This window comes from Pongo abelii, chromosome 4 (assembly GCF_028885655.2).
Source record: "Pongo abelii isolate AG06213 chromosome 4, NHGRI_mPonAbe1-v2.0_pri, whole genome shotgun sequence".
Classification (NCBI taxonomy): Eukaryota; Metazoa; Chordata; class Mammalia; order Primates; family Hominidae; genus Pongo; species Pongo abelii.
This window is the reverse complement of record NC_071989.2, coordinates 168064263-168082571: the sequence shown is the minus strand read 5'-3', so window position 1 is coordinate 168082571 and position 18309 is coordinate 168064263. Positions and strand designations below refer to the sequence as shown.

The window sequence follows — 18309 nt, the reverse complement described above, 5'->3', positions numbered from 1 at the left end:
CCAGGGCTGTGTCTGTATGAAATGTGCATGGGTGTGTGTGTGCACGCGTGTGTTCCCACTCGGGGAATGTGAGGAGAGGTGCATGGAGCCAAGATGGGTGGTAAATAGTATGTTTCTGAAATTAAAGGACTAATGTGGAGGAAGGTGCCCCAGATGTACTAAACCCTTTGCCCTTCATCTCATCCTCTCTGACTTGGGAAGAACCAGGATTTTGCTTTTAATCCCTCGGGCATACAGTTGTTCCATTCTGACATGAACTCAGCCTCCCGTCTGACCGCCCCTTGGCCTTCCTTCTTCCTCCATCTGTGGAACCCAGGGAATCTGCCTAGTGCTGTCTCTAAGCACCTTGGCCATGATGTAAACCCAAAGAAATTAGCATCTCCATCTCCTTCCTTTTTCCCCACCCAAAAGTCATTTCCTCTTAGTTCATTACCTGGGATTTTGATGTCTATGTTCCCTCCTCGTTATTGATACACACACAGAGAGAGACAAACAAAAAAGGAACTTGAAATTCCCCCAGAAGGTTTTGAGAGTTGTTTTCAATGTTGCAACAAGTCAGTTTCTAGTTTAAGTTTCCATCAGAAAGAAGTAGAGTATATAAGCTCCAGTAGCAGCAACAGCAGCAGAAGAAACAACATCTGTTTCAGGGCCATTGGACTCTACATCCTGCCCAGAGCAAGGTAAGCACTTCCCAAGCCCCTGCCTCCGTCCCCTCCCTGTGGGCCTGCAGCTGTCCAGGTGTAGAAACCGTTAGTGTGCTACCCCAGCACCTGGCAGCAGGGAGTTGGTGGATTCCTGGAAGCACCCCTGGTGAGTTACCTGCTGGAACATTAGAGAAAACTTAGTACTTTAGGGACTGATGTACAGTGTCCATTTTAAAAGTCAACTAATAATAACTGTATAGCAAGATCTGTGTGTATGCATAGTTTATGGAAATGTTTGTTTTATCTTATTTTGAAGTGGTGTGTATTGATGTATAAAAGTATATTCCTAAATGTTAATGCCCATCAGTTAAAGGATTATATAGAGCTAAAGTGAGTGGTGCCTGCCTTACTATTGAAATTTTTAAAAAGCCGTTCATGCATTCCTTAATTGAATTCATAATTATAATAATGTTACAAATCAGACTTGCTCCCATATTTGTGATGGTCTTGGTCATCAGTTGTGATATCAACCAAAATGATAGCTGGGTTCCCCATTCTTGTGGATTAACTAACTTTGGCCCCACTTAAAAAATAAAAAGCTATTATTGCTTCCTGAAGAGTTTAAATCTGTGAGAAGGGGGAAAAAAAGGTTAACCTTTACTGTACTGGTATCTGATACTTGCCCAGGTAAAATTGTGTGCAACAACAATGTCATTTTAACAAAGGGATTACTAAACCCCAGGTGATGACCCACTTTTTCAAACAAGGAATTTCAAGATACTAGATGGAATGTGGGTAACCTCTTAGAGTTTAGTTTACTGGAATCTGAAATTGTATGATTTCCGTACATTCCTTCATTCTACTGATAAGTCATGGAATCCCTCTGTGCTGGACTCTGGGGGTAAAGTGCAAAACAAGATAGACATGATCCATGGCATAAGAGAGTTCACTCAGTGTGGCAGAGAAGACAAACAGTAAAGAAGACACTGTATTGTTGCCATTGTAGTAAATGTTATGGAAGGAGGGGAGCAAATAATGGGTCCTGACTTCATCTAGGCACCATGACACTTTACGTGAATTATGTCACTAACTCCTTACCACAGTAGCATGCCCATTTTATAGATCAGGAGTGTGGGGTTTAAAGAGGCCAAGTGACTCACCCAGAGTCACACAGTTCTAGAAGTCTGCCTGGCCCTCAAACTAGGGATCTTAGCATGTGCCACCCATGCCATCTGTGACTATTATCTTTTTATTCTTTAATAATAACTCCCTTTTCTAATTAAAGGTAACAAACAAAACTTAAAAAAGAGATGCCTACCCAAGCATCATTGGCATGCTGATGTTGGCACCAGTGCTGGGAAGCCCTTAGCATACCCCAGGAAGTAGGAGTGTGTAACATGGGGTCCCTTTGTCCTTCATGCAAGGGTTTCAAGAGTTTAGAAAACTTATGAAATTGTACACACAAAAATTTGTTTTAATCCTCAAGACTCTCAAACTTACCATGCTGAGGAAATGTGGGCTGAGGGATAGAGCTCCCTAGTATCAGCCGATCCGCCAGAGAGCCAAAGGAGGTGACCCACTACCATCACCTCTCCTGGACAGTGCTCTGTGGTTTCAAATGTAGGTGATACTAAAATGGGAGTTGTTTCTTAGAACCATGACCAGGGTTCCCTTGACCCAGAAGTGCAGTTCACCTGAGATTGTCAAATGCATCTGAGGCATGCAGAGGAAGTGCTGGGCACACAGCTAGTGGGAAAACCTCAGCTTAAGTGGGTATAAAGAAATCACCAGGAGATGCCAGGAATCTCTACTGTTTGCCTTCCAGTGTGCCAGCCTCTGGGTTTTACAGGCCCATGTAATTGCAGTACCTCTGTGTGCATTTCCCTACTGCCTAGAATGACTTTCTTGACTAACCATGATATATAAAATTGTTCCCTTACCTCTTCCTCTAGGTTCAAGTTAATATGTTATTGGTTGCCTTCTATAATATGCTATCTCATTGCCTTTCCCAACAAGCCTTTGAGATAAGTATTATGTCCATTTTATAGACAAAGAGATTGAGGCTCAGAGAGTAACTTGGCCAACAAGCTGCTCCCACTGCTCAACAGCAAATGAGCGGTGGGACCAAAATTCAAGCCTGTGTCTGTTTAACTTCAAGCCTGTGAATGTACTAACCGGTGCCCTGTGCCAGCTAGTACTTTGCTACAGTCATAACCTAGACTGAAGTGATAGCCATGCCTCTAAAACTCTATGGTGTGGTGACAGCACTGAGCAGTGTCCAAGAAGGCTTGACTTCTAGTCCTGTCTCTGCCACTCACAAACTTTATAAGGGAATAAAGTACATAGCAAGGTCCCCCTAGAGTTAGCAGCAGTTCTGACAAAGCTGTGATTTGTCAATATTCAGTCACCCAACCCAGGAATGCTCATTTTTAAGGTATTTGACTGAAACAGTTGAGCATTGCCCGTCACATAATTTAAAACAGTGGTTTCAGAACCACTTTCCTCCAGACCATGGTGCTCTGCAAGGTGAATGGAGTTGTTTCAGAATGTTTCAATAATCATCTCTACCTCATTTGTAAGTGGCATGTAATTTTTGCAATCTGAAGATTTTCATAAACCCTGGATACTAAACTAGACTGGTTTCTATATCAGATGGTGGCTGATTTAACATAAAATTATGCATTTCATTATTTTATGGTGGATATATTAATATGTTGTGGTCTTTTCCCAATGAACACTTTGATTTTCAGGGGTTCTGGACCCTGAACATGGGTTAAACCAGTGGTTCTCAAGGTGTGGTCTCAGCACCAGCAGCATCTGCTTCCCCTGGAAACTTTCTAGAAATGCATATTCTCAGGCCCTCATGCCTGCTGAATCAGACACTCTGGGGGTGGGACTCAGCCGTCTGTTGTAGCAGTGCTTCCAGATTATCCTGACAGTCACTCAAATTTTAGAACCACTAGGTTCTCTATGTGGGAGAGAGTAATCTTTGAACTTGGAAAACAAGAGAAGCTAAACCCCTACAGCAAGGGCTGGTGACCAGGTCGTTGCCAAAACTTGAAAGTTCGCCTCTGTATTACCTTTCCTGTCCCTAACCCAAGTCCTTCAGTTCTGGGTGCTCCAGCACACACTGCTTTGTGCTGCAGTGATACAGATGTGTGGCTCATTTCCCCAGCTGGCAGGGAGGCATTTAACACACTGACTTAATAAATATTTATTGAGTAAAAGTATTTGCTCCTAGGAAGCGGGATCCAGGTAAGCCCTTTTTTTCTCTCTCAACTGCTTCTAGCCCAGTGCTCTTTATGTAGTAAGCACTAAATAAACAACTGCTAGATGTTGATCCAGAAAGTCACATTCCTTCTCTAAGCTTTAAGTTTCTCATCTTAAAAATAAGAGGAATGTATCAGATGGCTTGCCTTAGGTCTCTTTCAGCTCCACAGCCCCAAATAACCTATGGTTCTCTATTTGGAGATGTTCTTCCCCACAGACTGCCATAGAACTCCTGTAATTTACTTAGTATTTGCTTGACAGTATGGAGAAGAAAGGGGAGAGTCAAGATTTTATTTAAAAAAAAAAAGTAGCTAGAATGTGTATATGGTTCGCAAAGGTGACAAGAATTATTGACATTCTTTCTTCTCTTTTTCCTTCCTCTTCCTTCTCTTTTCCTCCTTCTCTTCCCCCTGCTTCTCTCCCTTCTTATAGATGTGTCACCAGCAGTTGGTCATCTCTTGGTTTTCCCTGGTTTTTCTGGCATCTCCCCTCGTGGCCATATGGGAACTGAAGAAAGATGGTAACCAGCCTCTCATTATTCTCTGTGGAGGCCCCACTTCTAAGCCAGGACTCTTGGGCAGCCACTGGTGGGAAATCAAACTTAAATGGGCAACCATGCACTGGGTCCTCTAGAGAAAGCCATCACTCTGGGAAAATGCAATGCCATATCTCTCTTTTCCACCTTGATGGTATCTATATTGTTTGGTTTTCACATTGGATGACATTGGTACACTACGGTGTAAAAAGACATATGATATTTTCCAGTATTACTAAAAACCAGCTGTTTCACACAATTAAAATTCCAAAGTAGAGGATTTGCAAAGTATAACAACTGTGTTCATTTCTCATTCCACCACATGATACTGGCCCCTCAGTTGGCACTGTGATGACTTACCTCTGACCAAGCACTTTGGAGGAAGCATAGGATTCAGACTCACATTGACTTGGGTTCAAGTCCTAGGTCTGTCAATGACTGGTTATGTGACTTTGAGCTAGGTCACCTCTGATCCTGAATTTCCTCAACTGTAAACTGGATGTTACAAAGTGGATGCCTACCACATGGGTTATTTAATGGGTTAATGAATGCAGAATACAACTCGACAGATAGTAAAGTGAAAGTAAATGTCAGCTAGTGTTACTATTTTGGTTGTTTAAAATATCTCTCATGATTCAAGAGATACTTTTTATTATCTCAATGATCAGTAAAAATTATTAGTAGACTAATAGAATAGTTAATGGTAAAATAAGGAGTTCTGCCCATCCTTCTAGCATCTCACTCTCAGTAAATGTGCATTCTGACCATTGGCTGTACCTGAAAGACCCTCAGATTTTTATCACTGAAGCTAACATCATAATGTTGGCAATTACGATCTTTAATTGTATAATAATAATAGTTAATGTTTATTGAGTGCAGTGTCTCACTTAATTCTCACAAGAGCCATATGAAGTAGAGACTGTCTGTATCCCATTTTACAGATGTTGGAAACTGAGGCCAGAGAGATTAAGTAACTTGCCCAATGTCACATACCTGGTAAGGGTGGAACAGGGACTTGATCCCAATTCTGTCTTGCTTCAAACCTGGTGCACTTAAATTTGTGAAAACATTTTTACAAGGACATGAAGTAATTTTTTCCCAGGTCTTTGGAGAGCTGAATAAGAGGAAATGGACATAAATTAAGGATGAAAATATTTCAGCTGATGATCAGAAATAATCTTTTGATATTCTGGAGAGTACCATCTTGAAATGGGTACCTGAAAGAAATTTGGGACCACTCCTGTCTTCTCAAGAATTTTAGGAAGACAGAATCCAGCCACCCCTTCTCCATGAGAGTCTGAGAGATTTAGACACTCTCTTAAGTAAAGGCAAAGGCCTGAGCCAGGGGTATATGGCAGATCCCTTCCAACCCTAGGATTGTTAGCGAGCTCAGGAACCTTGGCCCTGGCAAATTTGACCCCTTAGTGACTTCTGATTTGGTAAACCACAGAAATTCCAGAAAATCAGTGTGAGAAACTCTCTGAGGTGTGACTTAGGAGGGCAGACGATGCAGTGAAGCTAAGTGCCAGGTTCTTGATGCTCCTCTTCAGCTTTTCTCCTGCAGCTGTTTCTCCTGCTGTTGAGCAAATGTCTTCTAGGGCTTCCGAGCCTCAGTTGGGACAGGAAAGTAACCATGCTGTTCAGGTGTCAGGGGGACAAAAAAAAACAAGAAAAAGCCAAAAGTGCCACATGGTTTTACAACAGCACAGCTAATCATTTCCCCAGAGTTGGACCCCAAATGCTTTTGACCTCTTATTTTTGTTATCCATTCAGTCCTTATAATCCGATTGATGTAAAGTGAAAACTTTATATTCTACAATGCTTTACATCCGGAGGCCAATAACAAGAACCACCATTTATAAAGCATGTAAGGGCACTGTGTTAAGCTCTTATGTGAATGAGCTTATATAATCCACATATCCACCTTCTAAAGCAAGGGCTAATATTTTTCTCATTTTAAAGATGATGATACTGAGGCTTAAAGTAGTTTAATGTCTTGCCGAAGGCCACAAGACTGGAGCAAGGGCTAGAGCTGCTTCTAAATCCAGGCCTCTGCCACTCCAAAATCCAGGCTCTCAACCACTGTGACTCATAAACTTGAGCAGGCGTCAACACCAAGTGGAGAGCTTAAAAACCATATGACTAAATCCATCCCAAGGTTTCTGATTCAGCAGCTGAGAATTTGCATTTCTGATGTATTCCCAGGTGATGCTGCTGATGGTGTTTCATCGATCATGCTTTGGGAACTACTACATTAAACAATTCTATTCAATTAATAATTTATGCATGGATAAAAAAAATGAATGAAGCTTTGCTATGACACACTCTGAAATACTATACTAAGCCATTCCTCAAAGGCTGGTTTAGACAATAGCATTAGGCATCCCTTGCAAAGCCCAAGAGACAGAAGGTCTGAGCTGTAGCCCTTGTACTTCTGACTTGATGTGACCATGCTTAGATCCTTGGCCTCAGTACCCTTCTTCATTAAATGGGAAGACTAAGATCTACTGGACTGCTTCATAAGAGTGTAAGATAGCTAAAAATAAAAAAAAAAAAATAATAATAATAATAATAATAATACAGAGAGAATGAAAATGTCCATTGGTGATTTAAAACAGAGGGAACTAAATCCTTAAATATCCATGGAAAATTGTTAAGAGAGTTTCTCTGTACAGTTGGCTGACTCCTCAGTCTATAAGTAACAATAACTAACACAGAATTTACTGTGTGGCAGACACTGTGCTAAGTACTTTACATGCTTTTTTTTCTCATCTAATCCTCAGTCAAATGTATGGCAGATACTGTTATTATTATCATTTTACAGAGGAGGAAACTGAGGCTCATGATAAATACCTTGTTCCAAATCCCCCAGCTGGTTAGTGGAGACAGGATTACAGTCTTGGTTAGTTGTTCTCGACACCCTGAGCTTTTAACCACTATGTTATTCTGCTAAATATTGTACCCTGCCGTATTCTCTATGAAACTGAAATTGTGCTGGAAGTTTCTCTCCCCCAGACCTTTGGCAAAGAGTCTTGTGCTGTTTGCAGTTTTTGGTATATTAAGGTGTTTCCAATCTGCTAAATAATCAAAGGTTACTATTAAAGGCAGCCTTCCAGTCAATGAGTCGATGGCAGCTATAAAACTTTCTGTTTCTCTTTTCCATGACCTTGAGCCCAAGAAGGGTCTAATGCCTTGAGATCATCTCAGCAAGCATTTGCCAAATACTTGTTGTAAACAAGGTTGTGTTTAGGCAATGGGGATGCCCAAAGGGTTAATAAAACACAGTCCCAGAGTTCCTGGAGCTTACAGCCTAGTTCTCCACTTCCTGTGCATTCCAGTTTATGTCGTAGAATTGGATTGGTATCCGGATGCCCCTGGAGAAATGGTGGTCCTCACCTGTGACACCCCTGAAGAAGATGGTATCACCTGGACCTTGGACCGGAGCAGTGAGGTCTTAGGCTCTGGCAAAACCCTGACCATCCAAGTCAAAGAGTTTGGAGATGCTGGCCAGTACACCTGTCACAAAGGAGGCGAGGCTCTAAGCCATTCGTTCCTGCTGCTTCACAAAAAGGAAGATGGAATTTGGTCCACTGATATTTTAAAGGACCAGAAAGGTAATTCTATGCCCTTGGATAGTATCAATTTTCTCTTTCGCTCATAAGGGTTAAAAACAACAACAACAACAAATTGAAAAGCCAAGTCATGGTAAGTGTAGTTAATGAATTAACATCAAGTATCTTATTGATGTTAATTGATGTTAACCTCCATTTTCCTTTGCTTTCCTGGACCCTTTGGGTTATCAACCAACAAAATCTCATATTAAGGGAGTTTCATGGTCAGTCTGAATGCTTAGCCTGATGTTTTCTTTAAATAGTGGTGATATTATTTAATGACTAATGGAAATTAACCAATAGTGTATCACTCTGCACTGGGGTGATAGCCTTCAGAAAATGAATGCCTCTGCCAGGCATGTTAGGTGTGTAGTGTACTCTGCAGAATCAGCACCCCACTGGGACGCTCCCAATCCTTATGGAGCTACCCAAGAGGGAACGCATGGAAGAACTTCACCCTGTACCATCTGGTGACCTGTGATTCATCACAATCAAAACCTTCCTGCAAAAAACTCCTAAATATTGAATTTTTGTTTTTTTCAAATCCAGAACCCAAAAATAAGACCTTTCTAAGATGCGAGGCCAAGAATTATTCTGGACGTTTCACCTGCTGGTGGCTGACAACAATCAGTACTGATTTGACATTCAGTGTCAAAAGCAGCAGAGGGTGAGTGAAACTGCTCTGGTTTCTCAGCATTTTGCTAGAACTATTTCATTAAGAAATTAAGGGCAACCTCTCAGTGACCTATCAGTTAATGATAAGGGGAAAAGCAAAGTCAAACCCATATTTTTTCCACTGCCCTTTCTTGTCTACATTGAAGAAAGAACATGGAGATTTTAGCCGATTGCTTGAATAAATATATGTGTTGGGGCAGGATATTATTGGGAACTGAGAATAGTCTCTGCTGTGTTTGAACTCACTCATCCAAATTGCCTGGCCATACTTCCTGAAGGCTCATAGCACCAAAGAAAGGGATAAAAGGAGAATTCAAAGCTACAAATGACTTGCCGAAATTGCACCTTGAGTCAAAAATAAAAACAAGAGCTCAAGGGCGTAGATCTTAGGGGCCCTGAAGCAGGCTCAAAAACTTGATGAGGCCTCCCAAAATTTTCCCAGGGCCACCTCAACTCCTTTTACTTCTGCTGACACCACTAATCTGAAGTTCGCTGTTGGTCCAATGCACTTGGACTTTCCGTAAGAAAGCAACTTCCATAAATACAAGACCTATGTGTTAACCCCCATGTGGCTTACTTTAATCATCACCTAAGCAAACCCCAGGTGATCATCCTGACTTTACCATTATTTCACTGAGTAACTTAAGCATTGGGGTCTCACTTTTTCATCTTTAAAAGGAAAATGCTTACTAAAGAAATGTTTCTCCAAGTGCATAAAGACATAATCAGCAAAGGAATGGTTAAATAAAACATGGTGCACTATACTCTTGCTTAATGTGCAGTCATTGAAATGGATAACCCAACCCATGTGTTTTGTCATGGAGAGCTCCCCATAATGTGTTCAGAGGGGAAAAGGATGGTTACATAATCATATGTATACAATTTGATCCTACTTCACAAAAACAAAATCTATATGTATAAGTAAAATATATATAGTGGATATATATAATGTGGAGATGTATATAACATGGATTTTATATATATAATGCGTGTGTGTGTGTACATATATATATATATATAATATATATATATATAATGCGGATATACAATTATCTTGAATATTCATTGAAAAAGTTCTGACCAGGCACAGTGGCTCACACCTGAAATCCTAACTCTTTGGGAGGCTGAGACAGAATGATTGCTTGAGGCCAGGAGTTCAAGACCAGCCTAGGCAACACAGTGAGACCCCATCTCAGAAAATATTAAAAATAAAAAAATTAGGTGGGTGTGGTGGCACACACCTGTAGTCCCAGCTACTCGGGAGGCAGAGGGAGGGGATCACTTGAACCTAGGAGTTGGAGGCTACAGTGGGGTCTGATTCCACCACTGCACTCCAGCCTGGGTGACAGAGCAAAACCCTCTCTCTTAAAAAAAAGAGAGAGAAAGAAAAAGAAAAAGGAAGGTCTGGAAGGATACAACAAGCTATTATTAGTACTTATACCTGCGGAGAGCAGTTAAGGATGAAGGAGACATATACTTCTTTCCTTTATATGGATCTTTATCATCTTTACTTTTATAATTAGTGTGTACTGATTTGTGTATTGATTTTATAATTAAAATGGGAAAAAATGAATTTAAGTTTTTAACAAGGGGGTTTAATAATCAGAGATTCTAGATCTAAAACAAACAAACAAAAACTCGCATATTCATTTAGTCCAGAGACATGTAAGTGCTCTTGAATTTAAGCTTTTTCTCCTGGGGAGGGCAGTTTCTTACCCTCTGGGTAGAAATCAGCCCAGTTGGAGAAACTGTGTCCTCAGACAACAGTTGAGGCCTTACCTGCCTTACTGGCTACAATCACTAGGAACTCTCTTCCCAATGTGTAACACAGGCTAATTTCTGTCTTTGACTTCAGCTCTTCTGACCCCCAAGGGGTGACGTGCGGAGCTGCTACACTCTCTGCAGAGAGGGTCAGAGGGGACAACAAGGAGTATGAGTACTCAGTAGAGTGCCAGGAGGACAGTGCCTGCCCAGCTGCTGAGGAGAGGCTGCCCATTGAGGTCATGGTGGATGCTGTTCACAAGCTCAAGTATGAAAACTACACCAGCAGCTTCTTCATCAGGGACATCAGTGAGTTTTGGATGATTATATGTGCTCCATAAGGAAAGATACTATTTGTCACATGTTCACAATGCCCCATGCACTGGGGTAGGTGGTTGACAAGCATTATCTCTTTTATTCTGCATCCAAAAACAAAATACGATGTAGATACTGTTATCTGCGTCTTAAGGAAGAGGAAATTGAGTCTTAGATCTTACAGCTCTCAGATCTCAGATCTTACAGATAGCAGTTCAAATCCAGATCCACTCCACTAGAGCTGCTCTTTGCTGCACTTTGATTCAGCTGCCAGATAGTTTCCATGATGAATCCCAGAGCCTAATCAAGCATAATATTCATACTTAGAACCAGGGCTTCCCTCCTAATGGCAATTATTCCTAACCAATCTTTCCTTAGCATTTGAAAAGGGACTTCTTTCTTAGAATATAAACTCTTCCAAAATGGACATCTATTTTTTTTAATTGGCAGATAGGGATTTCACCGTAAGTCATTTCCTTTACTATTTATTCATTGACCAGGCAACATGATAAAGTGTAATAGAACCAGAGAACTTGCTTCAAAACTTATGGAGGGTTTGTACTTGGTGGGTGGGGTCTCGTTCACATAGGGTGGCCAAGGAAGGCCTCTCTGAGGAGGTGACGTTTAGCTGACACCAAAAGGAAAGACGTCAGTTGTGTTAGGGGCAGAGGGAAGCATATTTATGAAGCACCTGCTAGGAGCCGTGATCTTTCTGTGGAGCAGTGCCAGGCCTACAGAGCCCAACCACACACCCTAGCATATCTCCCCCTCCTCTTATCTAGAAGACCTAATTGAGGAAGGAGTCTTTGTGAAACTCACTGCTGTATCCTTCATGCATAGTCCAGTGGCTGGAACGTAATGGGTGCTCAGTATTTATGGAATAAACAAGCAAATTGAGCATAGAGACAATGGACTATAACTGCTCCAAGACATGTCCGCACCAAAAGCTATGAAAAGACAAAAGAAAGGGCAGTAAATAGAAAATCTATCATCTCATCCCCAGGGAGAGGCTCAGCTCAGTTCCATGTTCAGTGCAAAGTGAGGGATTAGCACAGACAGGGTTGTCCTTCAATGCATGGCCCATAACCATTAAAGTAGAGGTCTTCTCACTGTGCAGTCCCATCTGATTGTTCAGTGATGAGGATTCTGAGCATCTCTCAGATCCTGCAATAAATGTGGATCTGAGATGTGGCCATTGATAACGACTGCCTTCCCAAGGCACCAGCGTGAGCACCTGTGGCAGAGGTGCCTCACATTTGCCAGCCAAGTGCTCACAGAAGTTAAGTAACTATCCAGTGGACTCACAGCTGATCAAAGGTGCAAGTGAGATCATAAGCCAAAACCACTGAACTCCAAAGCCTTATTAGGAGAATAAAGCGTGTTTATCCTCTTCCACAGTCAAACCTGACCCACCCAAGAATTTGCAGCTGAAGCCATTAAAGAATTCTCGGCAGGTGGAGGTCAGCTGGGAGTACCCTGACACCTGGAGTACTCCACATTCCTACTTCTCCCTGACATTCTGCGTTCAGGTCCAGGGCAAGAGCAAGAGAGAAAAGGTAAGAAGTGATTCAGGTGCAGTATATTCCTTGGTCAGTTTTATGGAGGGCCACCATAAAGTGAGAAGATGAATGATGATAATAACAACTACATCCATGTATCACTTAACAACAGGGATACATTCTGAGAAATTCATCTTTAGGCAGTTATATCATTGTGCAAACATATATGGTGTACTCACACAAACCTAGATGGTATAGCCTACTACACATCTAGGCTTTATGGTATAGCCTATTGCTCCTAGGCTGCAAACCTGTACAGCATGTTCCTGTACTGAATACTGTAGGCAATTACAACACAATGGTTTGTATATCTAAACAGAAAAGATACAGCAAAAATACAATATTATAACAATATAGGACCACTGGTCATATATGTGATCCTTCTTTGACTGAAATGTTATTATGTGATGCATAATTACTTTTCTTAGCACTTTTCTATGTGTCTAGAGCTGTGCCAAGGGTTTTCCATGTTTATTTCACTTAATCTACAAAATTAACGCAACAAAGGTAGCTGATGTTATTCTTGTTTTTTTAACCCCCTTTTTTTGTGGAAAACAGGCTTTCCTTTTTTCCAGAAACTGTGGCAAGGTAAAGCAAAGCTGTAGCTGATGCAGGAATTTTGTGTAGGTGTTAGCAGCACTGCCCTCACTACGTGCTCATTGGACAGTAGCCCAACCCCAAGAAAAGGATGGTTGGTAGCCAGTAGTATTATCATCATTTCACAAGTGATTGAAGACTCAGAGAGGTTAAGTGACTTTCCCAAGGTTACCCAGCTAGGAAATGACATAACCAGGACAGAAACTCAATCTGCCAGACAGAAAGGCCATGCACCTAACCACTCCACTACCTCTGATATTGGTCATTGATCTTGGCACTCAGAATTAGTCCTGATAGAGGAAACCTGGGCTCCAGAAGCCTAAAATTGTTGTTTCAACTGAGTGCATGTAATGAATGATAGAACAGGCAAGAGATATCGCCCCCAAAATGGATAGCTCCTGGCTGTTCCAGATATTATAAAATTATTTTACTAAACAGAATGTCTACACTTATAGAGGCTAAGATATTGGCTTCCCAGCTTCCTTGCCTTACAGCAGAATTACTTTGCCTGTTGCAAGGTTCCAGAGGCCCTTTTGTACAGCCCCAGACTCCTTTCACCCTACTTTTAAAATCACTGGACAAAGCCCTAATTCAGCATAGCATTTAGCATGTGGTAGAAATTCAGTGAGCTAGTTACTCTCTGGGAAAAAAATTAGGTGGGGAGGCTATCCTGGAATAGATATTTACCTAAATATTATTTTACATCTTGGCAAGTACTTTCCCTATTTAAGATCTGTATGATTAATAGGTGATACTGAGTGCTTCCTATGTGCTAAAGACTTGCTAAGAGTTTGACGTGATTTTTACCTTGAACTACAATTCTATGAAGTAGGCATTATTGTTATCCCTATTTATAAGTGAGGAAACAGACACAGAGAACCTAAGACATTTTCCTGAAATTACACAGCTATTAAGTAGCAGTGCCAGGATTTGAAGGCAAGTTTTCTGATGAAATGATCAGGATATGGTATTTCTCAATATCTTAGGGATGGCTAGAGCAAATCTGTCTCTCTCTCACCATCAGCTCAGGACTGGGTGACTGGCCATGGGGTCTTGAGGCAAGACAACTGTGCTAGAAACATGAAAGCTGGGCCAAACGATTTCTCCCTCAAGGGCTTACAAAGTACAAAAGCTGCACCTACATGTGGAGTGTCTGCCAGTAGGTGGTGCAACTTCTATGCAAGCCCCTGTGAATTACAAGCACAGTGCCCTAAGACCAAGATGGGCTTGTTTTAGGAGAGTATGTGTTGCAGAAATAGGCTTGGCTTACCCTGTGATTATGTTGCCAAGGGGCCTTCACAGCTTTCCTTCTCTTTTGCAGAAAGATAGAGTCTTCACAGACAAGACTTCAGCCACGGTCATCTGCCGCAAAAATGCCAACTTTAGCGTGCGGGCCCAGGACCGCTACTATAGCTCATCTTGGAGCGAATGGGCATCTGTGCCCTGCAGTTAGGTGAGCAGGCCCTCAAAGCCCAGCCCAGACCTGCACTCTCAGTGCACCTGGATGCAGGGATATGATTGGGGGCTGTGTTGGAGAGGAAAGGGGGATGGAGTTGCCAGCACCCAGTTGCCAGAATCAGAAATATACATTTATTCACTAACAGATATTTATTTGGTGCCTGTGTTATGTAGGACACTGTGCTGGCCACAGGGATATTGCAGGAAAGAAAACAGACCTGGGTTCTGGCCTCCTAAAGAGAAAGGCAAAGAAGAGAGAGAGGTAGCCAGGAGGCAGAGCATGGAGGACTTGCAAGCTTACAGTACTCAGAACCTTGTTCTGGGGGCCCTGGGCCCTGAAACCCACTGAAGGGTTTTCAGCAAGGAAGTAACACAATCAGTTATTATTTTAAGAAAACTCTCAAGAAAGCCTCTGGCAAGCATGGTACCAGCCAAATTCCAGGCCACATAAGGAAGGCCTGGGCCTTCTGGCATGAAATCCCTGAAACCCAGTTGCCTAGGATCATATGTTGTGAGAAATAAGAGTTTGCTGTTGCAATGTCACCCCACATCAACTTTTGGCATTCTCTTCCAGGTTCTGATCCAGGATGAAAATTTGGAGGAAAAGTGGAAGATATTAAGCAAAATGTTTAAAGACACAATGGAATAGACCCAAAAAGATAATTTCTATCTGATTTGCTTTAAAAAGTTTTTTTTCAGGATCACAATGATATCTTTGCTGTATTTGTATAGTTAGATGCTAAATGCTCATTGAAACAATCGCTAATTTATGTATAGATTTTCCAGCTCTGAAGTTGCCATGGGCCTTCATTCTATTTAAATATTTAACTAATTTATGTATTTATTAGTGTATTACTGTTATTTAATGTTTGTCTGCCAGGATGTATTGAATGTTTCATACTCTCATGACCCGATCCATCAGGATCAGTCCCTATTATGCAAAATGTGAATTTAATTTTATTTATACTGACAACTTTTCAAGCAAGGCTGCGAGTACATCAGTTTTATGACAATCAGGAAGAACACAGTGTTTTGATACCAGCGCCATCATATACTTGTGATGGATGGGAACGCAAGAGATACTTAAATGGAAACCTGACAATGCAAACCTGTTGAGAAGATCCAGGAGAACAAGATGCTAGTTCCCATGTCTGGGAAGACTTCCTGGAGATGGTGTTGATAAAGCAATTTAGGGCCACTTGCACTTCTAAGCAAGTTTAATCTTTGGATGCCTGAATTTTTAAAGGGCTAGAAAAAAATGATTGACCAGCCTGGGAAACATAACAAGACCCCGTCTCTACAAAAAATTTAAAATTAGCCAGGCATGGTGGCTTATGCTTGTGGTCCCAGCTATTCAGGAGGATGAGGCAGGAGGATCTCTTGAGCCCAGGAGGTCAAGGCTACGGTGAGCCGTGATTGTGCCACTGCATACCAGCCTAGGTGACAGAATGAGACCCTGTCTCAAAAAAAAAAAAAAAAAAAGATTGCAATTAAAATTCAGCTTTAGCTTCAATGGCAGTTCTCACCCCCACCTCTCTAAAATACACAGGAGGGTGACACAGAAACACCATAAGTGTCTGGAAGGCAAAAAGATCCTAAGATTCAAGAGAGAGGACAAGTAGTTATGGCTAAGGACATGAAATTGTCAGAATGGCAGGTGGCTTCTTAACAGCCATGTGAGAAGCAGACAGATGCAATGAAAATCTGGAATCCCTTTCTCATTAGCATGAATGAACCTGATACACAATTATGACCAGAAAATATGGCTCCATGAAGGTGCCACTTTTAAGTAATGTATGTGCTTTCTGTAAAGTGATTACATTTGTTTTCCATTTGTTTATTTATTTATTTATTTTTGCATTCTGAGGCTGAACTAATAAAAACTCTTCTTTGTAATCATATTTTGGGCATTCTCAGCTGATTTGAGTACTCTGCTTACAAGTCTACCAGGGGTGCATTTTTTCCCCTATCATTTAAGAATTGCCCTTTCTTGAAGTGATGCCATTCCAAATTTTGCAGAGTTGCTCTTTCCCCTTATAGTATTTCCAAAGTCAGTGTCTTCCTGAGCTCAGGGGATGTCCCTGTAATCTGACAAGGAAGGGTCCTTTGCAAGGGCACTGAACTGCTTTGTGCCTTTTTTAGGGGTGGATGCTCTCACTTATTCCACCCTCTATCCTGGAATCGACTCTACTGGTATCCCCAGAATCATGAAATAAAACTCTAACCTGGTACAGCCATGGACATCTCAGCTCTTAGGTCCAGCTCTAGTATTTACTGAGGGTTTGCCATATATATGGACATGTGCTAGCCCTCAGGGTTGGGAAGTTTCAAAAAGCCTTGCATTTTGTCTCCCAAACAGTGCCCACTCCTGACACTGCTTATAAGACAGGATGAGAAGTTAACTTCACTATCATTACATGCTAAAATGTTCAGGATATATGGTATCCTGAATGAAAAAGAAGGATCTGTGTAACCCAGTACCATCCAGGAACTCATCAGAGAAGAGAGGGTGCCAACTTTGGGCTAAAGAATGGGCAGGGCCTGCAAATTCCCCTTGGTGCTTCCCATGGAAGGAGCAGATGGTGGGATCAGAGGGAATGCAGTCCAATTTCCTGCTATGCCAAAAATCCAAGTGTGCACATTCAGGCTTCCTTGCAATGGCAGGGTAATTATAATAGGGGTGTTTGTTTACATTCCTGATTTTCAGTGTCCCCTGGAGCCCTATGCCACTCTGCTCCTGGCCTGGAGGAATGGTGGGTGGCTTCTGTCATTCTATACCAACCTTTGGAGCATATGGTCCTGTGTTATAAGCCCACACTTGACAGTATATAGTTGTTAATAACAAGTGTTTGTCCCCCTACAGGTCTTTCATCTGCAGTTACCAAAGTACTTAACGGACATTTAATGAACAACACTAACCAGATTTTTAAAAAATAAATAACTAATCACATTTCATAAGCACTGAGAACTAGGACTTTTCCCCAAATTTCTGGCCATCCTGGGGCCGTGCTGAGATGTGCTGGCTCCCACCATGCCCAGCGCTTTTGCGACATGACTTCTTAGCATTCGATTAATTTCAGTGCATGCAATGCAGAGTTGTTCTTCTGTAAAGATAGTCTCTAGGACTGTCCTTTTTATTGTAAATCTAGCCACTACAAAATGTATTAAATGTCTAAGCCAAAGATCTCAGGACTGGGAATCAGAGGAGCAGACTCTAGTCCCAAATATGGTTACGTAACAGACTTGTGACCTTGAGCAGGGTGTTGGAAACAGCCTGCTGGTTTTCCAATCAATACTCATTCCCAACTGTTTTCTCCCCGATGCCCTCTTCAGCTCTAAATGTTGGTAAGTTTAGCGACCACTTTTTCAGCCACCTTTGTTGCCCAGCAGAGCCAAAACACTGAGTTCCGGCCAATGAGATATAAGAAAATTCTGCTGGGAGCGTTGCTGAGAGGCTTTGGCTTTTCTGATGAAAGACAGAGCCATGGCTAGTATCACCCTTTCCTTCCTTCCTCCTCTCTTGAGCAGAAAAAAATCTCGAGAAGCTTCAGAGGACACCTTGTGCCCAGCATGAAAGCCATCATGCAAAAACTCAAGCTAGAGACTTCAGGCTAGGCGCCTGTGGCTCATGCCTGTAATCCCAGCACTTTGGGAGGCTGAGGTGGGCAGATCACCTGAGGTCAGGAGTTCAAGACCAGCCTAGTCAACATGGTGAAACCCCGTCTCTACCAAAAAAGTACAAAAATTAGCTGGGCATGGTGGTACACTCCTATAATCCCAGCTACTTGGGAGGCTGAGGCAGGAGAATCACTTGAACCCAGGAGGCAGAGGTTGCAGTAAGCAGAGATCACACAATTGCACTCTAGCCTGGGCAACAGAGTGAG

At 41.9% G+C, this 18309-nt stretch overlaps 1 protein-coding gene and 1 non-coding gene across 3 annotated transcripts; one reads left to right on the top strand and one right to left on the bottom strand.

Annotated features, from left to right (window-relative positions):
* Window positions 1–126: 126 nt before the first annotated feature.
* Window positions 127–16326, top strand: IL12B (interleukin 12B). Of its 2 annotated transcripts, XM_002816140.5 has the most exons (8): window positions 127–680; window positions 4347–4434; window positions 7788–8063; window positions 8610–8727; window positions 10591–10805; window positions 12210–12367; window positions 14289–14420; window positions 15000–16326. In XM_002816140.5, the coding sequence occupies exons 2-7, from the start codon at window positions 4347–4349 to the stop codon at window positions 14418–14420; spliced, it is 987 nt and encodes a 328-aa protein (XP_002816186.1). In that variant the 5' UTR covers window positions 127–680; the 3' UTR covers window positions 15000–16326. The 2 variants fall into 2 exon arrangements, with proteins under 2 accessions (XP_002816186.1, XP_054412141.1); XM_054556166.2 differs by lacking the exon at window positions 4347–4434.
* Window positions 12938–13063, bottom strand: LOC112133635 (U4atac minor spliceosomal RNA). The gene has a single exon (XR_002915264.1). It is a non-coding gene; the product is annotated as a U4atac minor spliceosomal RNA (small nuclear RNA).
* Window positions 16327–18309: the final 1983 nt, after the last annotated feature.